Source organism: Pagrus major, chromosome 8 (genome assembly GCF_040436345.1).
Source record: "Pagrus major chromosome 8, Pma_NU_1.0".
Lineage (NCBI taxonomy): Eukaryota > Metazoa > Chordata > Actinopteri > Spariformes > Sparidae > Pagrus > Pagrus major.
In genome coordinates this window covers 9,170,685-9,182,679 of record NC_133222.1, presented here as the reverse complement: position 1 = coordinate 9,182,679, position 11,995 = coordinate 9,170,685, and the positions used below count along the sequence as shown (strand labels likewise).

The 11,995-nt window shown below is 41.3% G+C and overlaps 1 protein-coding gene across 1 annotated transcript in view; it reads left to right on the top strand.

The window, feature by feature from the left end:
- Positions 1-131: 131 nt before the first annotated feature.
- ptprq (protein tyrosine phosphatase receptor type Q) overlaps positions 132-11,995 on the top strand; it is a 41,204-nt gene continuing 29,340 nt past the window's right edge. Inside the window, exons 1-20 of the mRNA XM_073471776.1 lie at positions 132-193; positions 365-447; positions 966-1,027; positions 1,172-1,297; positions 1,377-1,521; positions 1,652-1,933; positions 2,020-2,237; positions 3,595-3,775; positions 4,074-4,448; positions 4,526-4,837; positions 6,038-6,331; positions 6,981-7,280; positions 7,925-8,055; positions 8,349-8,478; positions 8,567-8,720; positions 8,863-8,969; positions 10,026-10,123; positions 10,621-10,789; positions 11,237-11,497; positions 11,616-11,776. Of these exons, the coding sequence (XP_073327877.1) occupies positions 132-193; positions 365-447; positions 966-1,027; positions 1,172-1,297; positions 1,377-1,521; positions 1,652-1,933; positions 2,020-2,237; positions 3,595-3,775; positions 4,074-4,448; positions 4,526-4,837; positions 6,038-6,331; positions 6,981-7,280; positions 7,925-8,055; positions 8,349-8,478; positions 8,567-8,720; positions 8,863-8,969; positions 10,026-10,123; positions 10,621-10,789; positions 11,237-11,497; positions 11,616-11,776 (3,651 nt within the window). The remainder of the gene's footprint in view (positions 194-364; positions 448-965; positions 1,028-1,171; positions 1,298-1,376; positions 1,522-1,651; positions 1,934-2,019; positions 2,238-3,594; positions 3,776-4,073; positions 4,449-4,525; positions 4,838-6,037; positions 6,332-6,980; positions 7,281-7,924; positions 8,056-8,348; positions 8,479-8,566; positions 8,721-8,862; positions 8,970-10,025; positions 10,124-10,620; positions 10,790-11,236; positions 11,498-11,615; positions 11,777-11,995) is intronic.

The window sequence follows — 11,995 nt, the reverse complement described above, 5'->3', positions numbered from 1 at the left end:
ACAAGGTGTTTGTGTTTCACCTCTGAGAGGTTATTACTGTGAGGGAGTCACCTCATCATAACAGAGCCCCTCAGTGGACTCAGCTTTCTGCCCGTCAATCATTTCTCCCTTTCACATTCCCGTCATTCCACATGGGCCAGCACTTCCACCACACCCTGCGTCCGAGCCAAACCATTCTCACCACCGCACTGTTGTGCACAATCTTGCAGCACATGCTTATTTTAGAAGAAATTCTTGGACATGTCTGCTGTGACTGACCGTCGTTCATCCAGAGGTGTGAAGCTGGTGGCTTTGCCAACTGAGCACATCTTAATTTATCTCAAAGCCCCACCGCATCTTCTCATCCCTCTCCTCTCCCCCTCAGTATGCCCCTCATCCCCAGCCTCCCCACCTCTCTTCTCCTCAGGAGCCAAGCTCTGGAGTGGCCATGTGCCCGTGGTTGCCATGGTGAGCTGCTCTTATCCCAACAAAGACCCAGAACAAATGGGTTGAACTCATACTTGTTCAATCTCTCTCTCTCTCCCTCCCTCTCCCTCTCCCTCTCTCTCTCTTAGGACTCTCCTCCCTCACATAAGGCTTTGCTTCGGGGGGAACCAGCCATTGAACTCTGACGCTGACTTTGAGTGCGCGCTAAATTCAAAGCCCAGGCTTTGCGTAAAACCAAAGTGCAAATAGTTATAACTTAACTAGATACGAAGAAGATAGAAATGTACTTCTAAGTTACTCTCAAAGACTTTTCAAGTCAGAAAAAGACAGTTTAAAAGTGCTTTTTGAAGCTCAGCTGTGCGTCAGCGACACAAATAGTTTGGGACTTTCCACAACCGATGTTTACGCACAGCTGTCTTGGATTTACTCATGAGCCTACAAATGGCCGAAAGCCCAGTCAGGATCTGTTGTTTCTTGCCTTGGAAGTGACTGTGTGTGTGCAGGTTGATCAGTGACTGCTGGAAGGTGTGCTTGATGAGATGGAGTGACATTTCCAATGGGTGGAGCAGAGCATCTGTGGTTACTTGCTTATTTCTGTCAGGTAAGAAAGGCATGCAAAACTTTAATTTCTCTGTGAAAAAGTTCATGTTCTGTATCTATCATGCTTCATAGGTCTGTTGTTAGTGTATGTAAGTTACATAGCATTCTGGCTTCTCTGACAGGACGTTATCTTCCTCCTCCTCAGGTGATCTTGCTGACCTGTGAGCAGCATTTAAACCCTGTTGAGGTTGAACTTGTATTTCGGTCCTTTCCTTCCACTAAAGATCCAGACACCTACACAGTCACCTGCAGGACTGCGAGTAACCATCTGGTAAGAACACCTGTACAGGTATACTCTGGTTAGGTTTCATTAGTTTGAGAAGTAACATTTTGCCACAATGTCTGTGCAGGTATACGTGGAGCCTGTTGATCATTCAGCATGCTCCCCTCACTGCAAAATGTCACTGCAATTAGTTGAGGACCCTCGAGGCTATAACATCACATTGAGAGCCAGCAGAAATGATGCTACTCTTGAGGCAAAGACTTTTCACTTCAGTGAGTGTCTGTGAACCTAAATACCGCAGCCCTGATGGAGATAAATGACATACTTGCTAATTAATTAAAGCTAATTAATGTCACCTTTCATCTTGTCTCTGCTACTCATCCCTCCTCTATTTGTGTCCAGTTCCAGTCTCCCTGTCCTCCCTTCATGTACGCAGCACGACCACTACTGCTTTCCTCACATGGAAAATTCACAGACAACAGAGCCTATCCACCTTGAATCTACACAACACTCACACACATGTCACACACATCTTCAACATCTACTCGTCAGAGGCAAAGTCTCAATACGCGGTGAAAGGTCTCCAGCCTGGCACACGCTTCAAGGCAAAAGTTGTTGTGTCGACGTTCCTCGAACACCTTGATTTGACCGTGAAGCAGACACTCAGCATTGGCACGGAAACAGGTATTATGCACATTTGCATTCACCTGACTGCAGGCAAGGTGGAATCTGCCAGTATTAGTTAATATTATGATGATTTCTGTCTCCAGCTCAGTGCCCCCCTGACTGGTTGGCCAGCGGGAGAAGCTGCTACACTGTGAGGATGACAGGTCTGACCTGGAGTGATGCCCAGCACAGCTGCAGACACCTGGCAGCTGGAAGTCACCTGGCCGATCTGAAGACGCTGGAAGATCTGCTCTTCATTTCTTCTCACCTGCTGAGCCACAACAACATGCTGCTGCTGTGGACTGGACTCAATGACCAGCAGGTAGCTTCATTACAGAAACATACACTTTAACAAGAGGAACGGGTGAAAAAAAGACTTTTTTCAGTAAGAGCTATAATAAATAATAACTTTGTAATATCACTTCCCATTTACTTAGTCAGAATAGCAAATGATTCTTTGAGAATGTGCCTCTATGAATCATTTAACTACCTTTTATCACAGGGGATCACAGGATTCCTATGAATAACTTATCTTTTACTAATTTATTTTTATGGATTTTTCAAGGAAGCCTTTTGATTAAATATTTAAAAAAACAGTGCATTTCAATATCCAGTAGGAGTCAATTAGTTATTCTGTGTACAAATTAACACGCGAAGAGTGAAGTAAGCGACAGTGGATTAAAAAAATATTCTGCAGTATAATTAAACCTGCCTGCACACATTTTTTATTTCCATTCCAGTAGGAGCCTTTCAACACTGAATAATAATCATTCATACTGATAAAAAAAAAGTGTTTACATACTGTTTACATTCTGCCCAAAATGGGGCTCATGGGTTAAAGGTGGTCCATTAGGAATGATTTGGCCCACAAGATGTTGGTGTTCCCTAAATATGAATTATTATTCATAATCTGTGCACAGTTGGCAGTGTGTAGTCAATCAGTTAATGGATCTTAGGATCCTAGTACTGTTTTGCATCTCAACAATACAATACAATACAATATTTATTTATTTTTATTTGTTTATTTGGACAGTTCACAGCTTCTTAGTTGTACCACAGTTAACTTTAAGAGAATTTACATCTGCAGTACCTGAGCATTAACACACACAACAATAACAACCAGATTTTTACGAGATTAGGTGTTTCACGGGCAATTTTATTGAGGTGGCGCATGTGTAAGATGTTGAAGAAGGAAATTAAGTATGTGTGAAGTTGATGAAATGTTGAGCAGCCTATAGAGTATGATGATTGTATGTTTTGAGAAAAATGCCAACATAGTTTTGTTTTATAGTGACTATACTGACTGAGGTATGCAATGTTAATGGACTTAGTAAGATTACAGATCTTATGGATATAAACTATTAACATTTCAAAACCAGTCTGTAAAGCCACAATGACAGTTTTCTCTTTCACTGCTTCGACTGAAGCCTGCAGTGAGGTCCTCATGTGTTGTGGTTTATCCTCTGGAACAACATCACAGAGCAGCAAGACCACAATGGACCAAACATCAAAACTTCAATGACGGATTTACTTTGTAAACATGAAATTTGCCGTGGCAGCAGTTACTCCTTAAAGAGGAGTTTTGTTTTTGATACTTTCACTTTAATAACAGTAAGCTGCTGATATCTGCCATGTGTAAACAGTACAGTGTTTAATGTAACTCTTCTGTCACTCCACAGGAGGAGGGACAACCTCTCTGGTCTGACGGCTCAGCCCACAATCTGACGAACACTATGATGTCATCACTGCCGGCCAATCAGACGGACTGTTTTGCCCTTCAGAGGAATGCAACAGGCCTGGGATACTTTCTCACTCCCTTCTTCTGTAGCATCCCTTTACCCTTCATCTGCCAGTACCAGAGTAAATAACCTGTGTAACATACCTTTACTAACCAGAATGTTTACTGTACATACATAGTTTGACAATTCTGGGTTGTTATCCTTAAAATATCACTTGTTAAATGATCAATTAACTTTTTTGAAATAAATCTATTCTCTCATTTTTAATTGTAACAACCCTTTACCGACTATTTTGCACAGTGTCTGTGTAAATATATAACCAATGCAAGACAATGACTACTCAAGCCACACCATATAATTTTTCAGCGATTTCTTTTCCCTCAAGTTACTATGATGCTGCTCTTTTCCTTCTCTGACAGCCCCTCCAGTACCTGCCTTATTCTCCTTCGACCTGCTTCAGGTGACAGAACGACAGGTGGAGCTTCATTGGAGTGACCTCTCACCTTTGAACTCACTTGATCTTTCATCCTTTGAGATATTCCTCCAGTACCAAGAGGAGGCAAATGGAGAATTGAGTCAAGGTGAAGAAGAAAGACACAGGAAGTCAGAGGACAAAAAGAGCACACAGAGCCAGAGCAGTGTTGGAAAAATGGTCAGGGTCCCCATTTCCCTCTCCTCCCGAGGGGTAACTGTCGCAGGTTTGTCTCCAGGGAGCATCTACTCCTTCACCCTTCGAGCCGTTCACCCTGCAGGCTCCACCTGGAGCTTGGGACAAACACGGACTGCGTACACTAGTGAGTCTGCTGTCACACACATAAGTTACAAAAGCAACACCTGATGCTTACAACTGTTAATGTTCTCTTTCTTACAGGACCTCCTCCTCCTCAAAACATCACTGTTGGCCTCATTACCGTCAGTCAGATTAGTGTCCACTGGATGCTGACAGCTTCAAAGTCGAAGGTTGGATGGGCATTTTCTGTACGCTATGTGGACATGTCTACAAGAGAAGAGAGGATAATTGGAATGACCAACATCTCCAGGTTATCTGAAACTAATGGGCTGCAGTCATACACCGCTATGATTGGAGGGCTGGAGTCTTACAGGAAATACACAGTTGAAGTCTACACAGTCACTCAGCGAGGGATAGAGAGCTCTGGCCAGACGCCTGTGACTGTACAGACTGGTAAGCATGTAGCCAGCCTTTTGCAGAGGCAGCTATTGTTAAGCTTATATGTGCCAAATGTTAGTGACAAGGAAATGGAAACTTAAAAAGTATCGGGTCATACAGTAAAACTCTCAGTTCGGATCGAATCATTTTTCAGATCAGCAAAAAAAACCAAACAAACAGGAAACAAATAAAACTTTGCTTTCCATCTGGAAGGAATATCTGAAGGAGGTTCAGGACTTAATGTGCATAAAAAATGTACAGGCTTAAGTTTTGTGAGTATCACAGTCACAGTCTAAAAATCAACAGACATGAAGGAGATATATGAAGAGGCCATACTTGTCGATGAGCTCTATATCACACTTGCTTGAAAAACAAGTTTTATTTTACGGATGGCTCACTACCGGCTGGTAAACTGCTTGCTGACAGATTATGCTACTCAACATTGCTTTTATTCCAGTGCAAGCTGTGGAAATGGACTGTTTCAATCACTTCAGTGATTCACTTAAATCAATTTATTCACTTCACTTAAACTCAGCACATTTGGGGTAAAGTTAAGAATACCAACTCACCAGAAAAAAACACAATTTTATCCCACTGAGCTTCACTGGCAGCTCTTAAATGTAACATCTATTTTTTATGTGACTATGTTCTGTTACCACTAGTCTCTTACCACTAGTGCCCAGTAGTAGTTTTAAGAATTGATATGATTAGTTTCCAGTTCTGGGAATCTACAAGGCATGGTGATAAAAAATAGCAAAATACAGCAAAAACTTCACAGTCAGGGTACAATAATTCTCAATTATTACCACCATAGATCTTATTTACATTACATTTTATAGTACAATAATACTTGAGATTTGACCGGACTCTTCTTGTGAAGAAGAAGCCATTTTGTTGTTAAACTGGTGTCTACATTTCAAATCAACACCACTTCAACAAAAGGTGCTATAAGGAAGGTGGCATCTTCTGAAGAGAAATGCTGAGGATTTCCTTCATGAAGACGTAGTTTAGATAAGCAGCGTTGCATCTCTCAAACTTCAAGACAAGGAGACTTGCTTTTTGTTGTTATCAAAATCAATAATTACAAAGTTGTGTAGCTGTTATGCGGATAACATTTCCCTTCTTTTTAACTTTTACAAGATGAATTTTCAGCTGCTTCTGCTCTGACCGACATTAGCTGTAAAATAAATAAAATTCCCACTTTGTGTCTCTCAGCGGTGAGAGCCCCTGGTGGTCTGGCAGTATTGAGCGCGACAGAAAATTTGACAGTCTGCTGGACCGGTCCACCTGATGACCCACCAGATGGTTATTATATCACATCCCACCCACTCATTTACCCCACTCCGACTCCACTGTGGGTGAATCAGTCCAGCCCTGGTGTACACTGGGTAAATGAGTCTGTGTGTGTTAATTTGGGCACATTTACTCCAGGTGAGACTTATGAGGTTGGAGTGGTCTCATTGAGGGAAAAGGACAGGAGCAAGAGGACGGACATCATACACACCACAGGTTAGAGAAACAAGGATACTAACCGCTCTAAAGGATACGTTCACAGTTTTTCATGTGTCTCTAAACAGCAGTCAGGTGACCATGTGAACAATGAAAGTGTGATTGTTTTGTTTTTGAAAGCTTGCCAGCGCTGGAGGACAAATCCACAGTCCTTATTTTGTGCACAAATGTATTCAAAGGTTTGTCTGAAGCTAATGTAGTATGAGGCTTCAGCAGACTGTGCCAGTCTGAAGTAGTCTGTGAGTATCCTCCAAGGTTAAAGCATTTTAAGTCTAAAATTCCCTCTTTGTGTTTCCCCAGACAGCGTTTCCTTGTTGAGAGGCACTGGAAGGATGGTAACAACAATGTTGAACTAAAAAGGCTGTAATGCTGGAAGATTTAAGATTCAATTTAATTCACTTATTTGGAAAGCAGAAGCCTCACATTAGCTTCAGATACAATTTTGAATACATTTGACAGGAGCACTGTGGATTGTGTCCCTACTGGCCAATATGAATAAGAGAAATGATCACAGCATGAAAAACCTGTTTCAATGTTCAAACTGACTATCATAATAAATAGAAATGTGAACATGTAAACCTACTGTATCTTTTAGCAATTTAGATGTTATTCTTTACAGCTGACTTTGTAAACTATCTTTGTCTCGTAGATCCATTGTCAGTTCAAGCAGCAGTCCCTCTTTCAGTGGGCACAAACTCTGCACAGCTGTACATCCAACGTCCACAGCTGGGTCTGATTGATGGGGTCAAAGTGTGTGTATGTCCAGGAGCTTGTGACAAAGTGTGTGAGGGTCCGTGTGGGTACACATGTGACTGGTACCCCCTCCCTGCTGGTGTTCATGTCATAACCCTTGACAACCTCGGCCCAGGATCAGAGTACCAGCTCAGGGTGTACAGCACCAGCCGAGAGAAGATGGGGCCACCTTACTACACCCGCCCCTTCAGAACAGGTGAGGAATGATTTCATTGAAACATCTGGTGTTCATTTGAAATGTTTTGTTAATAACTCAACGTTTAGTGATAACAAAAGTCAACACCATTTTGTTTTGATATTATGTTCTAGATAATTACATTGGATAATGCTATATATTAAGGTCCTTACTGAGTTTATATTAAGTCTTTGTGTTAAGCATTAGTTAATAAAAAACATGTTTATTGTTCAATTATACAACATTTATAAGCAACGTTGAGAAAAAAGGAGTAAAACTACTTCTATGATTCTTCATACTAGTAAGTTTAAGCACTTATAAGAAACTTGTTTACAGCCAGTGTGCTTCTAAAGGTGGATGAATCACCCAAAATCAAGGTGTAACATTGATGTAGGCCTGAAAAGCTTACATTTAAAGAAGTAATATCATCTTTAGACCTTTTCTATCGACTTTTATGTGGTGTCATTCATTAGAACTGTGTAACACAAATTAACTTCTTTGTTACTGTAATGATTCAGCTTTTTCTTTTTTTGAAAAATAATTTAGGCATAATTTATCACATGACCCCTAGGTTTTTAAAAATGTCCCCAACCAAACGCAATTATGTTTCAGTATGTTAGTGAGTAATTACAGTGTGTGTTGTGGGATATGGTTTATGATTTTAGGTCTGGCTCCTCCTAACAGACTGAGGGAGGGTGTGGTGACGGTTTCATCCATAGAGCTGCTTTGGGATCCGGCGCAAGGACGGGCTCACAGCTACGAGGTCATCTGCCTCAACTGTGACCATTCACACATGGTAAACCAAAAAAAACACATAGTGAATCCTTTTACCTGTACTTGCTTTAGGTTTTAGATTTGATTTCCCAGAGTGTGTCTTTCAAAGTCTGGGTGAAGACAGAACATGACTAATGTGACGCCTCGAGTAAGGTACTAATCAGCAGTAGTTTCATGTGAGACTCATGGTGTCCAGTAATTAGCATGATACTATGTTTCATATTTATTATATCAGTAACATATATTTATGTATCTGTTACTGTAATAATAAAGTTCTGTGTCAGCATTTTAAGTGATATCATTCATGTGCTCCAGGTGCAGAAGGTTTACAGTCAGAGCGCAGTGTTTTCTAGTCTGACTCCAGGCAGACTCTACCTCTTTGCAGTACGAACAGAGAAGCAGTCGTTCATTGACAGTTCCCCCGTCACTGTCAACATCACTGCAGGTAAACACACGCACAGGCGCACACACGTACACACCGCTCAATCTCTCTGTTCTAACGACTATGCGTAATGCTTTTTGTTATATGCCAGCTCCCAGCCCAGTGGAGGTGTCTCTTGTCAATAAAACCACTTCATCCATATGCATTCGTTGGAGTATGGTCAGGGGAGTGGTGAGCGGGCTCGTCCTGTCAATCAAAAACAGAGCGTTCAGTCAAGAGCTGAACATTTCTCATCAGGAGCCCAGGTCAGTCTCACTCTTGTCAGCCAGGTCACAAACATAATTACAGTTTTATGAGACTGGAATTACAATCGCCAGATCAAAGTTTCTTTTAGAACATGGATTAATTCACTAAAACTCTGACTGCTAGAGCTGCGTGTGTTCACAGATCTCACAGCTTTGATGGCCTTGATCCGGGCAGCCAATATACAGTTGAAATGTTTAGCACCAGCAAGGAAAAAAGGAGCAAGCCTGCCACTATGATCCTCCATACCAGTAAGTTTGAGACAGTTATAAGCGCTTGTTAACAGTTTATAAAGAGCTTAAGAACATAAATTAAAACCATGTGAGTTTCTTACAATTGTTTAAAAGCAATACAAACACATTTACTGAGTTTGACTACGTTACCTTTTATTTAATTGATAAACCTTAACTAAGGTTTTATGAGACTATGTTGAGATTAATACATGCTTTATTATGCATTTATTAGCAGTAAGCTATGGACTTATTTACAGTTAACTATGCATTTGGCAGCTGTCAGGTCAAAAGCAAGAAAAATGAGTTATTAAAGGCAATAAATTCTTTATTTTATACCTAGTTTACTATCTGTGGTCAACGCTAAAAAAAGGCTAAGGCTAAAAATAAAAGGTATCCCATTGTTGAAAGACACTGCAACTGCACTAATACTTGTACTATTTATTAGGCCTGTTTGAGTCATACATTATATGTGTGTGAGAAAGAAGAAATAAAATGATTTGGATCACAAAATTAATGTTGCAGGAAATATGCAAAATGAAAAAAATCCTATCACATACAGTATTAGAAAGAAGGAGATTTCTTCAAGGAGTGCAGGTTCCCAGGTAAACCACGAGAGACAGAAAGTAAATTATTTTGTCTGCATTTTGTTTCAGTCTTAGTTCACTTCACTGATAACATTTTATTACAATATTGTGCCAGTGTAGGATGGTGGTTTGAAATAAATCATTGTCACAATAGAAATTGGAGTAAAAGCCTTGAACTGTAGAGCGACCAGCTATAAAGGAAATTATGCATGTGTGTCTTTGTCTTCGGTATTTGCTTGTAATGCTGGTGAACGGTGCTTTTACAATGATGATACTGATTATACTTGAATAAAGATGTATAATGTTTTAGACAGTTTTCACATTCAGGTAAAGGTTGCAAAATTATGTTAGACTCTCAGCACAGTCTCTACCGAAAAAAAGTAATTATAAAGTTCACTTCACGCCTCTATTCACATGACTATTACCCAGTGTGACAGACGATTAAGTGTCAGCAAATGGTGTCACATGTTAATTATAATCTTGTCTCCAGTCCCAGAGGTGCCGCAGGAAGTCGCTCTTTCAGAGCAGGTAGTGACGTCTGTCTTTGTCACCTGGAGACCACCACCGGGACGGGTTGAGGGGTACAAGGTAATACACTACTGCACCTGTCCAGCTCCAAGTAACAATCACAGGAGGAGGGAGAGGTATTATAGGTTGTTACGCCACAGTAACTTCCAGACAGATGTGCGTAATGATGTGCAACCTCACCATTCATCACAAATACATATTACTCAAATTTGTTTTTTGTTCAAGGACAAATGAGGCCACTTACGTCAGTTTCCGCACTCACCTGTCGGTTTCTTAGCAACTGTTGTCGGCAAACCACAGATTTGGTTACCAACTCTTTAAAGATGTATGACCTCGATGGAGCCCCAGCCAAAAAGAATGACCAAGCACATTACATGCACGCACAGTACAAACCCACATTAACAAAAAAAGAGAGACATCGGTAGATACACAGGGCTGATAAAGCAAAAAAGTGTCACGGTTTTGAAATGTTAATAACTGAATCTTGAATTGTGTTTTTCTTTACCCCCTAAAAAAGGAACTTGGAAGATTTTTGTTTGTTTGTTTGTTTTTCTCAGATTATGTTTGGCCTGCTGTCAGTGGATAGGAAATCATGGATTAAGGGGCTTGTCCAGGGCACAAGTTATGAGATCAGGGATTTGATCCCCGGGTCGGACTACGGTGTCAGCATTCAGAGTGTACTCGGATCAGACGCAAGTCAGGCAGTCCACAAAGAGTTCAGCACACGTAAGAGACACTTATCCACCCACACAGCAGAAGAGGGCTGAATGGTTAAAAAAAAAAAAAAAAAAATACTTCTAAAGATATTACAGTAGCGATGAGTCAGAATTTGTGTTTTGCTGGGGTCTGTACCAATCAAGCATTTTCCCTTACATCTGGAGAACATCATTTGTCTGAAGCACCACAATGCTTGATTTGTAATGTATGTATGTTGTGGCACATTTTACATTTATCATCTGCCATATTGTAATTACGATAATATTTCAATAAATTGTTTATTGTTTAGCCATAATACAGAAACACACAGGCCTAAATTCTTGACTGTATATAAAGATAGAAAAAGCTGTTGGTGATTCCTCAGTTAGAGCATTATGCCACTTAAAGAAATAATTCAATTCTGGCCTAAATGCTGAAGACTCCAAGTGTAAAATTACAAAAAAAATTGTTTTCCAGGCCCAGCAGGATTATGTGCGCTTCATTTAGCCAACATGAACTCTTCCTCCGTCTCTCTGAGCTGGGACAGCGCATCTGGAGAGTTTGACTTTCACAGAGTTACTGTGGCCAACACCTCAGTCACAAACACACTCACCGTACCCAAGAAGGAGCGGGTTGCCGTGGTTACAGGGCTGGTGGACGGCTGCACTTACAACGTGAGCGCAGTGAGAGTGAGAGGAGTGACAGCGGGGACTGCTGCCTCCCTGACTGTAACCACAGGTAGATAAGGGCTGCGCCGGTCAACACCCCATTATTATCACCTGCCCCGGTTGCTTCTTCATTTAATTACTTTTTCCACCTCTCTCACTCTATTTCTCCCTTGGTTGTCCTTCATGAGTGCCAGCCCGTGTGCGAGGAGTACGTGTCGTGAATGTGTCTGCACGTGCATTCTCGCTGCGTTGGGAGCAGCCGCTGGGGTGTGTGGATCATTACCAGGTGACCCTGCAACCAAACCAGGGAAAAGTCACAGTGCAACCTGCACGTGATGGATACATTCAGGTACACACGCATGCTCGGTGAAACACACACTGCTAAGATGCAGTAACAAGACTGCAGTGTTATTAAGAGCAGCAAAAACAGGGAGGCCCTGCTTTGTAGTGCTCCAGATTTTCAGCTGAGTTATGATAATAAAGGTACAAATTACTCGCACACACAAACATGAATGCATTAGCTCTCCTCCCATTCAACCAAGTCCCACCCCATACCGGCTCTTCCCAA